Source organism: Delphinapterus leucas, chromosome 15, assembly GCF_059928025.1.
Source record: "Delphinapterus leucas isolate spDelLeu-1000000601 "Yukka" chromosome 15, BTC_Dleu_Yukka2, whole genome shotgun sequence".
NCBI classification, from domain to species: domain Eukaryota; kingdom Metazoa; phylum Chordata; class Mammalia; order Artiodactyla; family Monodontidae; genus Delphinapterus; species Delphinapterus leucas.
This window is the reverse complement of record NC_143143.1, coordinates 10,365,128-10,382,962: the sequence shown is the minus strand read 5'-3', so window position 1 is coordinate 10,382,962 and position 17,835 is coordinate 10,365,128. Positions and strand designations below refer to the sequence as shown.

At 55.9% G+C, this 17,835-nt stretch overlaps 2 protein-coding genes across 14 annotated transcripts in view; one reads left to right on the top strand and one right to left on the bottom strand.

Moving 5' to 3' along the window:
• Nucleotides 1-17,835, top strand: part of CASTOR2 (cytosolic arginine sensor for mTORC1 subunit 2) — an 81,587-nt gene that overhangs the window by 53,125 nt on the left and 10,627 nt on the right. For 5 of the 10 annotated variants that reach the window (XM_089895806.1, XM_089895809.1, XM_089895805.1 and 2 more), the window contains exon 9: nt 43-16,758. In XM_089895806.1, coding sequence (XP_089751932.1) covers nt 43-108 — 66 coding nt within the window. In that variant the 3' untranslated portion in view covers nt 109-16,758. Of the gene's footprint in view, nt 1-42; nt 16,928-17,835 lie in introns of all 10 variants that reach the window. The other 5 variants (XM_022588130.3, XM_089895810.1, XM_089895808.1 and 2 more) reach the window with 5 other exon arrangements.
• Nucleotides 14,093-17,835, bottom strand: part of RCC1L (RCC1 like) — a 32,989-nt gene continuing 29,246 nt past the window's right edge. For 2 of the 4 annotated variants that reach the window (XM_089895799.1, XM_089895797.1), the window contains one exon: nt 16,864-17,587. In XM_089895799.1, coding sequence (XP_089751925.1) covers nt 17,417-17,587 — 171 coding nt within the window. In that variant the 3' untranslated portion in view covers nt 16,864-17,416. Of the gene's footprint in view, nt 14,448-16,863; nt 17,588-17,835 lie in introns of those variants that run through there. The other 2 variants (XM_022588127.2, XM_022588128.2) reach the window with 2 other exon arrangements.

Below are 17,835 nucleotides of genomic sequence, written 5' to 3'. Positions count from 1 at the left end.
GGCTCCAGGGGCTCACGGGTGTCTGCTTCCCACCCCTCGCAGGTACCAGAAGAAAACATCAATGGCGTCATCAGCGCCCTGAAAGTCAGCCAAGCAGAGAAGCATTAGGAGCGCCTCTTCCGCTCCTCCCCGTCTGCCCCCCAGGCCTGGGCCCAGCCCCACCCTGAAGATTCTTCTCGCAGTATTTCTCAACAGACTGGAAAATCGGCCCCGGGGCCCCCAAGGAAGGGGTCCCTAGGACACGCCCCTGATGGCTGACCCCGCCAGGCCTGTGGCCCAAGCCAAGCCCTCCCCGTGCCCTCCTGCCTTCCTGGAGCCCCCAGACCCTCCAGAGAACCCTCCCCCCACCGCCTCCTTCCCCGACCCCTACCCCAGAAAATGCTATCTGAGGCCCAGGGAGCTTGTGAGCTGACCCACCTTCTCCTCCTGCCTCGCCCACGGCCGGGGGCAGACGCCAGAGGAAGCTGGTACCTTCTACAGGACACTGGGAGTACCAGTTCTCGGGTCATCTTGGGGGGCTGGCTGGCTGAGCAGGGCTGAGTTCATGGGGCCCTGGAAGGCCCTTGTGAGGGTAGGGGTTCTGGCCCCTGTGGTCACTGGTCTCTGGTTCCATTGGCTCTGGGCTGGTTCCTGCAGAGTAGAGGCCAGTGGGCAGCCCTCTGGTCATGTGCTGGTGAGGCTCCAAGGGAGCTCGGGTGGGGCCCTGAGCTGGAGGGGGACCCCAGTCCCCCAGAACCTGGCCTGCCAGCCACAGGGCCTGTGCCCCAACTCCCAGCAAGACTGCCAAAGGGGCCTTTCCAGACCCTCCCCACCACAAGCGCTCAGTCCCGGGGGGAGGGGGGTTCCCAGGAGACCCACCAGCCTGGGGCACGAGCTCCTGTCCCCTCTGCTTTCCCTGGACCCTCCTGGGGCTGGCAGAGCCTCGGGTTCCCCTAAATGGGGGCAGCCCCAGCGTTCTGGGCCTGGGGTTTCTTAGGTCACCCCCACCTCCCCAGCAGTTAACTAGACCAGCACAGGGCTCCCCCGTTTTCCTGCACCGCCCCCTCGCCCCACTTTTGGGGGAAAGTGGAAGGCCTCTGCCCCCAACTCACCTGCCCACTCACCCCTCGGTCCAGGGACCGTGGCGTTCATGAGTACTTGACCTGGGAGGCAGCTTATCTGAGCCTTAATAGAGAAAACCGTACCTTGTTTTAGTTTCTTATTTAATGTATTTGCACCCAGGCTGCAGTTGGCAGTAGTTTCAGGGGATGGCCCGCTGAGTCTGCCGGGGCTCAGAGTGTGACATCGCTTGGTTGGCATCCTGTGGCTCCAGGGACAAGCTTGAGAATCGGGAGCTGCTTCCAGGGGTCTCAGCCCTCCCTTTGGAGCAGAAAGCTGGGAGCAGAGGTCTGTTACGATACAGGGGTCCCCGGGGCATCCCCCCACGGAGCTGCCAAGGCAGAGTGGTTCTGAGCATCAGAGGGGACTCGAGGGCCGCAGGGCGGTGGACAGACAGGTGGCAAGCCAGCCCCCTCGGAGAATGGGGTGACCCCCGTGCCTCCTCTCCAGCTGGGAGTGTTTTCCAAGCAAGCAGGACCTGCAGGGTCCTCCTCGGTGCCCGGGCAGCAGCTGACACGTGCTGTCCCTGAGAAGCTCGGAGGAGAAGGGACATTCTCTTGGGCTGGTGAAGCCCCACCCACCCCCATTCTCTGTGCCGCGTGGGACCCTCTGAGCCATGGAAACCCACCAGGTGGGGAAGCTGTCTGTCTGGATCCTTGCAGATGTTCGGGGCCCAAGTACTGATTCGGAACCCACGTGTTTGTTTTTTTTTAAGTTAATTCATTTTGCACAAAACACCAAAACGTCAGTTGTTTGCTGGTTCCAAAATGGGGGTGTCCACGTGGGCAGGGCAGCACTTCACGCCCCGAGAGTCCCCTTACTGTCCCTGGAAGGCCTTGATTTTTCTGTGGCACGCCCTCCAGACCCCTTCCTGTCTGTCCCCCCCTCACCGTGTCACTCCCCCGCCTCTCCTCCCTGCCGAGCAAGTGTGTCGGCCCCTTGACCCCCAGAAACGTGTGCTCCCTAGACCCCCTAGGACGTATATTGTACACACATATAAATACCTGTGTTTTATGTTGATATAGATATATACTGTAAATAGCATATATACTTGAGCAATATATATGTTAATATATACTGTGTGAGCGTGCACACGCGTGTGTGCGTGTGTGTGTGTGGGGGCGTGAGGGCTTCCGCCCCGCGGTGTCTGCCGTGCACACAGGCACGTTTTGAGCCACCATATATTTTTAATTCAAGTATATAGGCAATACGATTATTAGAGAAGCCGGCTGGCTGCCTCGGCCCTGACTTGAGAGAAAAACTAAACCAACGGCCCAGGAACTGAGCTCCGGGGCGGGTGTTGAGGGTCCCTAACCCCTCCTGCCGAATCTCCCTTGAAAGCTGGATTCGGCCCCTTCCTGTAATCCCGTTGGCACGACCAAGGCCCCTGGACACCCTTATTTTATTTGGGGGACAGTGGCACAGAGGGAGGAACAGCTGGAACAGAAGAGCCCCCTTGCCGGTGCTCTCAGCCCGAAGACCTGGCCCAGCTGGACGGGCGCCCTCCGGCTTTCCGTCCAGGTCTGCTCCCACAGCCCCATCACCTGATTTCTTTCGCTTCAGAAGCCTCAGGTTCTTTCCCCAGGTCGCCTCCTGGGGACTGGCCCCATCCGACTGAGAAAGGGACGGATGGATGCCTTTGACGTTGTTTCCGGGAGGGGCTGGTGCAAGGACTCCGCTCTCTGGGCTACACAGGTGTGTATCCAGCTGACAGGGCGGGAGCCAACACCCTGAAAACCTGCCCCCTCTATTTCGCACACCCCCATCCTCCCACTGTGTGCAGAGGCCGGCACATCCTCGGTGCCTGTGTGTGCCCGTGAGTCAGCGGCTGGGTCTCCAGCAATCTGGGGGAAGAATGAGTGGTCTCCCCGGTGGCTGGCTGCCCCCAGCCATCTCTGGCTTTGCTGTGCGCAGGGGTCCCCAGACCCCCAGAGAGGTGGCCTGAAGAGGGTGCCCTGTCAGGCTGAGGCACTCTAGGCTCTGGCTTGGGGGTGAGTGGGTGGCCCAGGAGCTGCCACCTGGGCTCCAGGTGTGTCTTTCGAGTCTGTGCTGTTCGCTGGTCAGAAAAGCTCAAACCATCTAAGTGCTGTGCTCTCTCTTCACCTGCCCGGTCCCTGCGCACTGCAGAGCGGCGCGAGGTTAAGGGAGACCAGGGGCCGCGATCGCCCACTTCACCCCTGCCCCCAATTATCAAAATCTGCCCCTTGGGCTCAGCTCTCAACATGGGCGCCCCTGGCTCCTAAGAAACCCCATTCTCCCTCGGCCCTAGTCCTGACCCAGCAAAGAGTTGGGCAGTGCCCGCTCTGCACCTCTTTCCTCCACAGGGGTTTCCAGAGCCCCCCAGGAGGCGGTGCCTATACCACTGACCTCAGCCCAGGGCACCCATCCAAGCAGGAGAGGCACATAAGACCTCCCTTCCCCAGGATTCCGGGGGTCCAGAACCCCCCGAGCACCAGCATTCTCCCCCTCCCATCAACTCCGGGCCACAGGCCCCTGGTGGGAAGGGAGGGACCGGGTGACCCGGAGCTGGCCGCTGTGACCTCCCCATGCGGGCAGCATGGCCTCGGTGGCCAGTGTGGTGTCCAGAAGATGCATGGTCGGTTGGGGCTTGTCCCCTCTGTGGTGACAGAGGGCGCCACGGAGCTCAGGAGAGGAGGCTGTGGGGTGGGGGATAGGAAGGGCCAGGCCCCTACCCCAAGCCAGCGGTACCATTTGCCTGATAATCAAAGATGAACCTGCCCACCCACCTCCTGCCCCTTCTGGCCACACTTCCCAGCCACCCTGGGCCACCTTTCTGAGCCTCTGGATCTGGATGTGGGCACAAGCAGGGCCCTTCCCCAGCTAAGAGAGGGGACCTTGGGGACCTTCCAGGTGGTAGCGCTACGGCTCTGTACCAGGAATTTTTGACGCTCCTTCCTGAGGGAAAATTGTGGCAGGGGGGCGGGTAGGAAGGAAGCACCCCCAGTGTATGTGTCTGTGGCCAGTGTAAGCCGTGGCTGGGGAGCAGCCCCCCGGGCACTGCCGTCACGGCCGCCGAGAAGCGGAGTCGGTGGTTGGCTTGGCAGGCAGAGGTTGGGGGAGGACGACGGGGTCTCCCAGCGGTGGAAAGACAGGGGCTTGGGCTCTTCAGGTTTCCTGGGTACTGTGCTGAGGCAGGGGCTAGGCCTGGAGGGGGCAGTGGCCCTCTATTCAAGGAGGCCGCCTGGGAAGGGATCCATCAAGATGGCAGACGGTGGTCAGCCCAGCAGAGGGTGGGCTTGGGAAGAGTGGACGGGACTTGTGAGGGGAGATGAGCCCTGGTATAGCTAGATACCTTTTCTCACATGCCAGCTCTTTTCCATTCTTTCATTTTCAAATTAGAGGCGGCAAAAGGACCCTTTTCCATTGACCGAGGGAGAGAGAAAGCTGCGGGGTGGGCTATGGCCTTCAGCTTTGAAACCCACGCCCTCCTGGGAAGCCTACTTTCTTGGGACGGAAGGATGGGAGCTGTTGGCCGAGGCAGCCTGCTGTCCTTGGGGCTGAGGGCACCAGGAGTGGCCTGGAGTACAGGTAGAAGCCTGCGGGCGGCCTGGCCCGTGCTTTCGGGGGCAGCGTGGTGGGGAGGGAGCTTGTGGCTCTCGGTTCTCGGTGTGGGAGGCTGTGAACGCGGCAAGTGCTGGGCGTCAGGGCAGAGTTCTGAGCAGGACCACACGTGTGTGTATACGCACACGTGAGTGAGTGTGCGCTGTGACACGCACTCTAGTGTGGACTCGAGCACACACGTGCAGAGCCCAGATCCGAGTGGAGGGACTGGCTCGTCCAGTATTTCTAGGCCTGGGTACGTTCTTACCCCAGGGCCACATGTAGAGTTGAAGGGGTGCGGGCAGCAGACCTCGAACGCAAGGCAGCCCCACCCCCCTTGACTTTGCTAAAACTGCTCTGCGGACAGACGGGGCAGAGGTGTCCCTGCAGGGGCTGTGCTTTGCCCTGCAGAGGCCCGGAGGTCCATGCAGCCAAGGGCTAGACCTGCTGGGCGGATTCCTCAGAAGCAGCCAGTCCTGAAGACAGTATTTACAGGGAGGGGTTCTGGGGGCTGGTGCCCCTTTGCCTACTGGGGCTCGTCCATGCAGAGCATCCAACAAAGTTGGAAACCGGAGTGGAGGGCCGGTGGGATGGGTGAAAAACAGGCCAAATTCAGGTCCCAAGGCAGAGGCCAAGCCCAGTGCATTTTCCTGTCCACTGCTTCAGTTTACCTGTTCAGAAAATGGTCCAGGAAGAGCTGGGCAGGGTTGGCCCCAAAACTGGGGGTGGGGAGGTGTAACAGCAAACAAAACCCCAAGCCCTCCACTTGCTCTTTGCCAAAATCATTTCCGTTATCCTGAGATGGGGGTGAGTGGATGTTGGCTGCACAGCAGGGCTCAGAGGGGCCTCTGCCCTGCCCAGGGTTTCGCCTTGGGGGTCTGGCCCTCCCCTGGCATGCCCCGGGTCACCAGCAGTAGCAGCGGCACTTGCGTCTGTCCCAAGGTCTGGGCGAGGGGAGAACAGGGCAGCCCTGTACCCCAGGCCCTCACACTTTCTTTCTTTCTTGAAAAAACACAAAACCCTTGAGATTCATGTACTGTATGACAGAGAGAAAAAAAGTACCTAATGTTCCCCCCAAAAAAGACAGTATATTTTGTACTTTGTAAAGTGTTCATTAAAATGGAAGAAAAAAATGATGTTGGCTGACGGCTGTCTGATTTTGTGCTGAGCCAGGGCTATGTCTCATCTCTCTCCCTTCTCATACCGTGGGTGGGGGAACATAGGCCAGGAGCTGGGAGGAGCCAAAGCAAGAATCCGAGAGAGGAAATAAATAGCCCTGAGAACGAGAGGGGCTGTATTAGTTACCCAGTGCTGTATAACAAGTTGCCCCAAAATGTAAGGCTTAAAATGATTATTCGTGCGTCCTGGTTTTGGTGGGTTAGGAATTTGGGAGCAGTGTGAGCAGCTTGGGCTCAGAGTCTCTCAAGAGGCTTCAGGCATCTGAAGCTCGGCTGGGGCTAGGGGGTCTATTTCCAAGGTGCTTAATCCACATGGCTGGTGAGGTGGGCCTGGCTGTCAGCAGGAAGCCTGTTCCTCTCCACGTGGGTCTCTGCTGCTTGAGTGTCCTCGTCGTATGGCGCCTGGCTTCCCCCAGAGCAAGGGATTCAAGGACCAAGGTAGGACCTAAAAAAAAAAAAAAAAAAGTTTTTCTTCTAGCTTCAGAATTCATGTTCCATCATCTCCATCACGTTCTATCGTCATGCAGCCCAGCTCTGATTTCACCGTGGAGGAGACCACACGGGGTCAAGGAAAACCAAGAGGTCAAGGTAACCTTGGGGGCCACTTTGGAAACTGGCTTCTACACTCACCATTCCTCCCCAAATCTGTGGCAGAGGTGGGCCTGGGGGACCGGGGTGCCCTGGAGCAGGATAGGACCTTGGTGGTGGCAGGGGAAGGATCAGGGGCTGGGACCCTGCTGTGAATGTCACACCCCCAGGAAAGGTTTCTTGGTGCTGGAAGCCCAGGAGCTGATGCCTCCAGATAAGACACCCTGGGGGCAGGAGGGAGGGCATGGTGCTTGGCGTCCCTCCCACAAGCGCTCTGGGGTTGAGCTCCTGACCCCTTGGCAGGTGGATGCTGGGACCGCCCAGGCAAGATAGAGGCCTGAGACCAGCAGGTCCTGGACCTTGGACGCCCTTCACCCTGCCCCTCTTTGATGTTTTCCATGGAGGGCAGGTGTGAGCAGGGCAGGGTTCTGCCTACATTGGGCCCCACCATCCCCTCACCCCTGCCTCACAGGAGAAGCAGCCCTGGAGATGGAAGGGAGGGAAGATGGGAGCTAAAGCACTCACTCACCACCCCTAGTCCAAGAAATTCTGGCTGCTGTGAAGGCTTGCCTTTCTGGGGTTTGCAACCCTTCACATATCGCACTGGAGCCACAACATGGGTGGGCACTCTTGATTGCCCAAAACAGTAGCAAAGCCCTCCTTTTCCCACCGCTCACTCATGTTCACTGTCTCTAGGGTGGTGCCAGACCTTGTGCCCGGGGCTGGAGACCCAGATGACGCTGCTGTGGCCCCTGCGCCTGAGTTGCTCCAGGAGGTGTAAAGATGTGAAAACAGGCTCTCCCAGGGATTGCAGTGCCAGGCTCCACCACAAGGGGATGCTGTGCCCTGGGGCCATGACCACTGTCCGGCAGTAGGAGGAACAAGAAGCCAGGACGTTAGGGTTGAGCTTGGTAAGCTTAGCAGGGGGACCCAAACAGAGAGAACCGCAGAGGGCCTAGAGGGGAGCGTAGCTGGAATGGAGAAGCAAAGTGGGAGAGGGAGGAAATGGAAGGGGCTGGTAGAAATGAGGCTGAAATGCAAGGTGGGTTCTCAGGCCAGCTGGGGGCCTCACAGTCTGCTACAGACCATGGGGAGCGACGGAGGACTTCATGCAGGAGACCAAACTTAGCATCTGAATGGTGAGTCTGGGTTATTGAACATGGCTGATAGAAGGAGGAAAGGGGGCAGCCAGGATCCTGGCCTCATTTCTCAGGAGAGATGACCCTGGCCAACTCAAGGGCCTTCGCAGTGCAGTCAGGAATGGCGGGGGGGCATCACAGATGTAGAGGACTGGCTGGCATCCCACCTTCCGAACCATGAATGTGCCCTTCCCCCAGCCAGGGCATAATTCCTCGTGGGAGCAGCTTTGGCTGCATCTTGGCAGGGTTCTTACCCCAGCACATTAGACTCCCCTGGAGAGTGGGGAGAGTTACCTGTGCCAGGACTCTACCCCAAAGAGTCTGATTCAACTCATCTTGGCTTCAGTATAGTTTTTAAAGCTCCCCAACCCGCTCTTAAAAAGTAATAAAAAGGGGACTTCCCTGGCAGTCCAGTGGTTAAAGACCCCATGTTTCCAATTCAGGGATGCAGTGGGTGAGGGTTCGATACCCGGTCAGGGAACTAAGATTCCACATGCTGTGTGGTGTGGCAAAAAATAAATAAGTAAAAGTTTTTAAAAGGGTAATGAAAGGAATGCAGGGCCACAGAAGGAAAGAGCACACTCTGTAGTCACTTGGCCTCCCCTTGGTTTTTATTCAGCTGGTGGGGAAGCAGGGGCTCATGATGGTGAAAACTAGCTCTCCAAAGGGAGTGTGGAATGAGATCGTGGTGACAGTTGCACCACACAGATCATCGGCTAAAACCACTGAATTGTACACTTTAAAATGGTTTTACGGTATATGACTCACATCTCAATTTTTTTAAAAAAATGAATGTGGTAGAGAAGGCAAGAGGTGTGAATGCATAGCAGGAAGGACGGGCCGAGAAAATGTGAGTCTGACATCCCTTGATGGTTAAAGAAAGTTCCTATAAACACAGTGGAGGGTAGCATAAAGGGGTAGGAAGACCACAGAGGTCTTTACCTTGCAAAAGCTGGTCTTGGAGCATCTCGTTTGAGATGTTTTCCAGGAGCTGTCCACCTGAGCTGGACCAGTGGGAAGCTCTGGCAGCCATCAGCTGGACCGCAGCCCATCTCCCCACACTAATAAGCACCGGGCACTGAGAGGGTCCTGAGTAGAGAGAGCTGAGGAGAGGTGAGCAGAGACGCCCTAACAGGCCTGTAGGTAGCAGCTCAAGTTGTATTCCGGGAAATAGATAATCAGTGTCTAGGAACTCAGCACTACAGTGTGTTGTGGATTCCACAACACAGGTGTCAAAACTTAAAAATTTAAATGAAGGACCCAGCAATCCCAATCCGAGGTATCTACCCAAGAAAACTGAAAACATACTTGCCCAAATACTTGTATGGGAATGTTCCAAAAAAATCAAACTCTGGGCTGATGTAAAATGTGTACATGAATGTTTTGGCATTATCCACAATAGCCCAAAAGTGGAGCCAACGCAAATATCCATCAACTGATGAATGAATAAACAAAATGTTTATCAGGAACAAAACGAAAACATCCCCAGATGATTCTGTTACACAGGCGAGGTTGAGAAGGCCAGGGTTAAGGGGCAGAATCTGCCTAAAGGAATCCCAGAGTCCCCGTGGAGAACACCGCCTCCTTTGGCTGCTCTGTGGGGCAGTGGCCTCATCCTGCTTTCCTCCGTCCTGAGGCCAGAGTGATCAGGGGCAGTCAGCCCCGGTGTACCCGCAGGGATGATGCATCCTTACCGCCGCATCCCAAACACTGGCAGGTCCTGGCATATGGAGGGTGCTCCGGAGAACGTACCCAATCAGCCTCTGCTTCTTCAACATTCCCCCACTGGAATGAAGGTCAACTGCAGCTATGGAACAGCTTACGGTCACTTTTTATCTCCAAGGGTAGACTCAAACGGGGCATTTTCTTTTTTCCTAATTGAAGTATAGTTGATTTACAATATTGTGTTCGTTTCAGGTGTACAGGGAAGTGATTAACTTGTATATGTTTTTTCAGATTATTTTCCATTATAGGTTATTTTAAGATATTGAATATAGTTCCCTGTGTTATACAGTAAATCCTTGTTGCTTATCTATTTTATGTGTAGTAGGGTGTATCTGTTAATCCCATCCTAATTTATCCCTCCCTCCCCCGCTTTCCCCTTTGGTAACCATGAGTTTGTTCTCTATGTCTGTGAGTCTGTTTCTGTTTCGTATATAGCTTCATTTGTATTATTTTTTAGATTCCACGTATAAGTGATATCATACTGCTTTTGTCGTTCTCTGACTTATTTCACTTAGCATAATACCCTCCAAGTCCATCCATGTTGCTGCAATATTTCATTCTTTTTTATGGCTGAGTAATATTCCATTGTGTGTGTGTGTGTGTGTGCGTGTGTATACACACACCACATCTTCTTAAACCAATCACCTGTTGACAGACACTTGGGTCGTTTTCATGTCTGGGCTATGGTAAATAGTGCTGCTATGAACACCGGGGTGCATATATCTTTTCAAATTAGCGTTTTTGTTTTTTCTGGACATTTTCCCAGGAGTGGAGTGGAATTGCTGGATCGTGTGGTAGTTCTGCTTTTAGTTTTTTTTGTTTTTGTTTGGTTTTTTTTGGGGGGGTGTTGGGCTGCATTGCGTCTTCATTGCTGTGCATGGGCTTTCTCTAATTGCGGCAAGCTGGGGCTACTTTTCGTTGTGGTGCACAGGCTTCTCATTGCGGTGGCTTCTCTTGTTGCGGAGCACAGGCTCTAGGCACACGGGCTTCAGTAGTTGTGGCACGTGGGCTCAGTAGTTGTGGCTCGCGGGCTCTAGAGCGCAGACTCAGTAGTTGTGGCACACGGGCTCAGTTGCTCCACAGCATGTGGGATCTACCCGGACCAGGACTCAAACCCGTGTCCCCTGCATTGGCAGGCGGATTCCTAACCACTGCGCCACCAGGGAAGCCCCTACTTTTAGTTTTTTAAGGAACCTCCATACTGTTCCCCATAGTGGCTGCACCAATTTACATTCCTACCAACAGTGTACGAGGATTTCCTTTTTTCCACATCCTCTCCAGCGTTAGTTATTTGTAGACATTTTGATGCTGGCCATTTTGACCGGGGTGAGATGATACCTTATTGTGGTTTTGATTTGCATTTCTTTAATAATTGGCGATGTTAAGCAGCTGTTCATGTGCCTGATGGCCATCTGTATGTCTTCTCTGGAGAAACATCTATCTAGGTCTTCTGCTCATTTTTTGATTGGGTGGTTGTTTTTTTATTATTATTGAGTTGTATGAGCTGTCTGTGTATTTTAGCTATTAACCCCGTCAGTCCCATCGTTTGCAAATATCTTCTTCCATTCCATAGGCTGTCTTTTTGTTTTGCGGATGGTTTCCTTTGCTGTGCAAAAGCTTTTAAGCCCGATGAGGTCTCGTTTGTCGAACAGGGCATTTTCTGGTGGGCATGGCTTCATGTCCTCTACTCTCTGGTCTCCTGGCACTTGTGCTGCCACCAGGCTACCAGAGCAATGGCAAGACTAAGCTACTCTACCCTCCAGCCCCAGGGGCCATCCCCGCCCCCACCAGCTACATCTCACCTGTTTGCCTCCTTGGCAAGACAGTGGACTCCTGGTTTGAGGAGGCGACCACGTATCTGGATTTATCCTTGTAAATGTGACTGCTGAGCACGCACCTCAGTGTGGCCCCAAATCTGAGAAAAGACATCTTAGAAGGACTCCAAACATGGTCTCAGCTCAAGCTTAATCTATCCGGCTGTTGCTCCAGGTTAAATAGCAAGGTTCGTGTGGAAGCAAGGCCGGGATTTCTTGATCAATGCAATCTGAGTCTCTGGGGGTGGCTGGTAATGCATCCTGGGAGACAGAAAGGAAGGTATGGGGCTTTTGGGGGAGAGGATAAGTTCTTGGGGGTCAGTCCTGGGCGGGGCGGGCGCTGGGACGATGGCTGTCTCACAGGGCCGGGCCTGTGCTGGGTGCCGCCCCCAAGGCCTGTCTGTGCGTCACACCACACGAGGCAGCTCGTCAGCTCTGATAAAGAAGAATAGCCCACGAGGCAGTTTGAGTCACTCTTGTTGCCGGTCGGGAGGTGCTGGGACCGGGCGTCACACAGAAGAACAGTGTCGATCTTCACGGACGCAGCCCAAGCTTTCGCCCTGGGCCTGGTTAGCCGGGCGCGCGGCCAGGCCGTCACCTGCTGGGCCAAGTCAGCACCGTTTCGACCGTGTGGTTCTCAGCACCCGACTGTCGTACAGAACACAGCAAGTGCATGAGTGTTTGGGCACTTATTATGGGCGACCATCTATTCAGGGGACAAGCGTGGTCATGACAGGATTCTGAGTGTGTCGGGACTGACCTGAGAGTGGTGAGCCGCGTCTTCTATTAGCTGATCTAAGGTTTTGTGCACAGTGAGAGCCGTCCCTCCCCCAGAACCGTTATGAAGTGGCAGCCTGCACGTCTGCCGGGGGCTCAGGGGACGGAAGGCGGAGACCCAAGTGCCTTGGAAGGGGCTGTCCACTCACCCAAACGGCGGTGGAGTCCCTACGCCTTCTCAGGGCTCTGCACTGGCCCCAACATCTGTGAATGGACGGAGTCTGAGTGTGAGAAGAGAGATCACGTCGGAGGTGGCCCGTGGTCGCTTCACCCAGGGTGTCACCCATGCACTCGATAACGTGAGAGGAGCCCGGAGCCTGAAACACCGACCCTTCACAGGAACAAAATGAGAAATCACAGCAGCTGAGCCAATGGTGTAGAAGGCCTCTGTTAAATGCTGGGAGAGGCTGGGAACAACAGGACAGAAGCTGAGAAGGGACACGAGCACAGAGGACAGCCATGGGAAGGGCCTGGCAGATGCGCTCCAGCTGGGAACCCCTGTCGCCACAAAGGGCACAGACCCCACTGGGAGACACTGGGTTTTGGGGGTTTTTTTTAGTGTTTTTTTTTTTTTATGTGGACCATTTTTAAAGTCTTTATTGAATTTGTTACAATATTGCTTCTGTTTTATGTTTTGGTTTTTTGGCCATGAGGCATGTGGGTTCTTAGCTCCCCGACCAGGGATCTAACCCGCACTCCCTGCATTGGAAGGCGAAGTCTCAACCACTGGACCGCCAGGAAAGTCCCGACACTGGGCTTTAAGACAAATCCAAAGAAATCCCTTAATATACCCTGGGTGCTGTGTCCAAGGTGGAAGTAGTTACTGGACCTGAGTCATGGTTGCCACTTGAGGGGACGAGGGGAGGCTAAAAACCATTCCCACCTTCGACAGAGACCCTCCATCATCACCACCATCCCCTACGGTCCCTGAACATCACTAGGGGGACCCCGGCCTGCCCTTCGGGGACATCGCCCTCCTCACATCAGCATGTGCTTCACGGCGTGTGTCTCCCTGAGGATGGATTACTGCCGCTCACCACCGGGGTGACATGGTCCTCGGCCCAACTAGAAGCTCCAGGAAGGAAAATGACACATGGTTTTCAATTTCTGTTTCAAGTTTATGGAAAAACTTTGCTGTAATAAACATAAGAACTGGTCCCCCTACAGAGAAGTGGAGGTGGTAGGAGCCCAGGTGAGGGGTCCCAGGGCCGCTGCCCCAGACACCGCCTGGCCGGTTCGAGCTGCGTCAGGTCGCAGCGAGGATGTCGGGTCAGTGACGGCTCCGCTTTAAACCGCCGCCCCCGGCACCACCTGTCCCTCTCTGGCTTTTCCTCCACAGCCCACGCAACCACCTAATGCACTTTGCATTTTGCTTGTCTGTTTTGCCTCCTCGAATGTAAGTGTCATGAGACCTGCTTACAGGGATTCTGTTTGCCACCACGTGACCCAGTGGGATCAACAGTACCTGACAAGTATGGGGTACAACAGTAAGTGTTTGTTGAGTGAATGAATAAAAGATGGGGGATGTAGGCAAACCGTGAGTGAGAGCCTGCTTTGTGACATGATTGCCCAGTTGGTTTTCTACTTCATCATTTTCTCCCAACTGCACTGCGGGAGCAGACTCTGGTCAGAAAACAAACAGTTTTCAAGTGGGGCTGTCTTCTAGAGTATTTTTCACTGGTTTCTAGTTGCCTCTTTACCAAAAGCCTTGTTTTTGAAAGCTAATCTCTAAATGATCAGGTTAAAATAAAAAGGCCTCTCCAGTTCTTAAAAACGAAAAAGCAGAAAACAGACTTTATTCCAAGAGAGATTTTTAAAAGAAGTTTTTAAAGAAAAAGACAAGTTACACTACTAATGCAAATGTTTGTCACTGTTTCTGAATTTTCCTTCCCCAAGGCTAGTACTCCAGCCAAGCTTTCGCAGGATGTGTTCAGAGCCCTTGGCCCACAAGAATTTGGCCTCGCTCTTCCTCCCGTGGGGGCTTCTCAAGTCTTCTAAGCCAGGCAGTAAGAATGGTTACAAGGCTGCTGAGAGCCATGGGCCCACAGGGTCCTGGGCTGGCGCCCACTGGCATTTCCAGGGAGAACTCCAGTGCAAGGGGTTTCGGCTGGTGTCCCAGCAGCAAGCAGAGACGGCTGAGCAGGCTAAGCTTTCCAAAGACCAGACGTGACACCAGAAGCCGTCGTGTGTTCCCCAGAAGGAGCCGAGATGAGCAGATCATCCTCGCCCTGCCGGGGCCACACACCCCTGGGGCTCGGCCGATAACAGCGGCATCTGTGCTGAGTGCAGCACGTCTCACCCTCGGCAGGAGGGGGGACCCCGTCCCGGAACCTCCAGTCACACCGCTCCGGGCTGCCGGGGAGCGCGGCACACCACACGGAAGGCCCCGACCCTCTCGGGCCCCAACCAGAGCCCCAGCGGCTGCCTCTGCTGTGCAGTCCAAGCGGTCCCGAGGCCGAGGCCTGGCTCGAGCGAGCCGGGGAGGACGTTCAGATGAAGGACCTGGCCAGGGTCACCATGTGGTCCACACCGCACGCCACATCCACAGGCTCCCCAGGCATCGTCACCTGAACAAACAAGAACCAGCACACCGTGAGGAGAGATGGCCTGGCGGTGGCCGATCAAGGGCCTGACCCTGGCTCTGCTCTGGGTAGGTGACCTAACTGCTCTGAGCCTCGGCTCCCTCACCTGGAAATGGGGTGCTTACACCCACCCGGCAGATCTGCTGGGAAGGGTAGATGCACCCACCGTGGGAAGGGCCGTCCTGATGATTCCCCACCCAGACCCGGGCAGCACCCCCCGAGAGGCCGCTCTGGACACGCGCACGGACCCTGCCTGCACCGTCCTGGGACGTGCACACCCCACAGAGGCCGTTCCCCGTGAGTGTGACTCCCCAAAGACCAAACCTGCGCTCAAGCCAGCTGTTCAGTGACCCTTCCCAGGGGTCACCAGACAGCTCCCTGAAGCAGCTCCAGAAACCCTCCTGCCCTGCCCTGCCCTGCCCTCCCCTCAGGGTCCACTGTGGGAAGGAAGCCTCCCAGCCCAGTGCCTTCACCCGCTCTACACGTCAGCTCCAGACCCAGGCAGGCTGCTCCCAGGTCCTGCGCACCCCGGAGGAGGGGTATTTACTTCGTCTCAGAAGGTGCCAGAGGCCTGGCTGGCAGCCCTGCCGACACTGTCACCCACACTGACATCACTTCATCACAGGCAGGCCCAACCCTCCAGGTGAAGTGCAGACAGCCTCGTGCGTGTGGAGGCTCCAGCCTGCTGGCCTTGACGGTGACTCTCATTGCCCCACAGCTGGGCCGTGGAGATGGACCCCCCTCCCTCCAAACTCCATGGTGCCCACAACACAGGCGGGATCTCCAGGTGCACACAGCCACCCAGTTCTCCAGGAGAGGGGCACTTTGCTTTCTCCTCTTGTTGTATTATTATTATAAATATTATTACTTTGAATAGGTGATAGCCACGTGGCTACGATATAAAATGACATTCAGTAGAAAAGAAGAAAAGGTATTAAATACCCTTGGACACCACCCTGTCATCACATGCCCTGCTCCCCACCTTCCCTCTGAGCTGGAAACTACTTTTAACTGGTTTCTTGTCTTTCCAGAGATTCTAGACGCAGAAAGCCGGTGCGAGTGTAGTGTCTTCTTAGGGGGCAATTTCTAAGACAGAGCACCTGCACCACCTCCCCCTCAGCCCTGCCAGGACGCCGATGCTGCTCTTCTGACCGGATCCGAATCCTGCCATCCCTCCCCCGGGGCAGCGCTCAGCGGGGCAGTGTGACAGCTGGAGAGGGATCTGTAACAGCCTGCGGAGTTTACTGAGCTTCAGAGGGAAAGGCCTTGTCCAGATGGCCTGCCCTAAAAGCCCAGAGGCAGCAACATCAACCGTTCAGAGACAAGTCCATTAGGGTCTCCCAGCCACAAGGCAAACGGATGCTAGCAACCAAGTCGTGCTACTCACCCGTCCCTAAACAAACGCCTTCAGCAAAACCTGTTACAGAAATCACTGAACAAACATGCGGCGGTGCCCTCAGCTCATCGCAAAGGCCCAGAGCTGCAGAAAGCGTTCCAGGCTGGCCGCAGAAGCAGAAGAAAACACGCTGCCTGGGGTGACCAGGCCAGGTGAGCTCCTAGCAACCTCCCCGGGCCACGAGAGCACCTTTATTGACCTTCCCCAGGAAAGGGCCACTCTCCGCGCTGACCTGCGGCCGAGCTGTCACACTTAGGCACCTCTGTCCTTGTTCCCCAAGGGCTGTGACCATCAGAACCCAAAGCAGAGGGAGCCACCTCACCCTGGCTGACTCGCCGGGACGACGGTCATGGCTGACGCTGGCCCCAGGAGCCTCTCTGGGGAGCAGCAGGTGGCTCCCGGGGCCCCAGCTCCCCCCGGCCAACTGCCTCTCACTGTCAGCCTCTGAACTGAGTCCAAGAGAAGGCTGCCCTCAGCCACGTTTTATTTGTGGCCTCATCAGGGTTAAAAGGAGTTTCTATTCTAAACCAATTTACACTCAAATTGTTGCAAAGGCAAACAGTTCCAGAAAACGAACCATATTTGGCCTGAGTGACTCTGAAAAGTTTGAGCAGAATCAGTGTAGGAACAGCTCTCTGCACCAGGACAAGTTCCCAAGACACACACCCACCAGGTGAAGGGCAGAGGAAGGCAGAGAGGAGCGCTGGACCAGCTGTGATCCGGCCACCAGACTTGCCGTGTCCCCACTCAGCTGTACCCGGGATGCCCTGACCCGCGCCCAGAAGCCAGGCCACACCCAGGAGGGGAGCCGGCTCAGCCTGCGAGGAGGCCCAGCCCCTGCGGCGTGCCCTCCCCTGGGGCGTCAGAACTGCCGGGGCCTGTGGCTCCTGAAGCAGCCAGGTAAGAAAGAGGCCCAGGAAGCAGAGGGTTCCCAGCTTGTGCTCCAACCCAAGCCCCACCAGAGAGGCGCACGGCGAGGGGGCGTAGTCTGCGCTCAGAGCACCGAGGTCACGTCGCAGCCCACCCACTGCGCGGCTGAGAGACTGGGCCAGCGGCTTCGAATCCTGAAGTCAGTGTGCACGGGGGCAGGCTGGGGGGCAGGCTGGGGGGCAGCCCAACCTTCACAGGCTGTTCTGAGGATAAGAGAGACGGTGCAAAGCACCGGCCCCCGGGACAGCTCCGGGCCCTGAGAATGGCGGTCATGTGCGATGGAAAGTTAGGGCATGGCCTGGGTGGGGGTGGGGGTGGCACCACTCGAAAGCTCTCCCCAGTGTCCTGTTCCCAGGCCCGCAGGGCTGCCATCGGGCAGAGGGTCCCCACCTCTACCTCGCCCTCCCTCCACCACGGGGACTCCAGGGGAACCCAGCTCAGGCCCTCGAAGAGGAGGGGGACCATGGTGACGTCTTAAAGTCAGAAATTCTCAGTCTGATTCTTGGCTCCACTTTTTTTTAAATATATATTTATTTATTTTTGGCTGTGTTGGGTCTTTGTTGCTGCACACGGGCTTTCTCTAGTCATGGCGAGCGGGGCCTACTCTTCCTTGCAGTGCACAGGCTTCTCATTGTGGTGGCTTCTCTTGTGGAGCACGGGCTCTAGGCGCACAGGTTTCAGTAGTTGTGGCACATGAGCTCAGTAGTTGTGGCTCGTGGGCTCTAGAGCACAGGCTCAGTAGTTGTGTTGCTCCGCGGCATGTGGGATCTTCCCGGACCAGGGCTCGAACCCGTGTCCCCTGCATGGGCAGGCAGAGTCTTAACCACTGAGCCACCAAGGAAGTCCTCCGCTTCTTACTAGGTGTGTGACCTTAAAGAAATCACTGAACCTCTCTGAGCTCTGAGCATCAATGTGGAGGAGGAAAACCTCCTGGACAGCTTCCGGAAGGAGAGGTTTCAATCAGGTGACTCAGATATCACTTCCTAGGCCTACGAATCGTCAGAAAAGCCCAGGCTCTGTAAGGAAGTCTAAGGATAACTAGTTAAT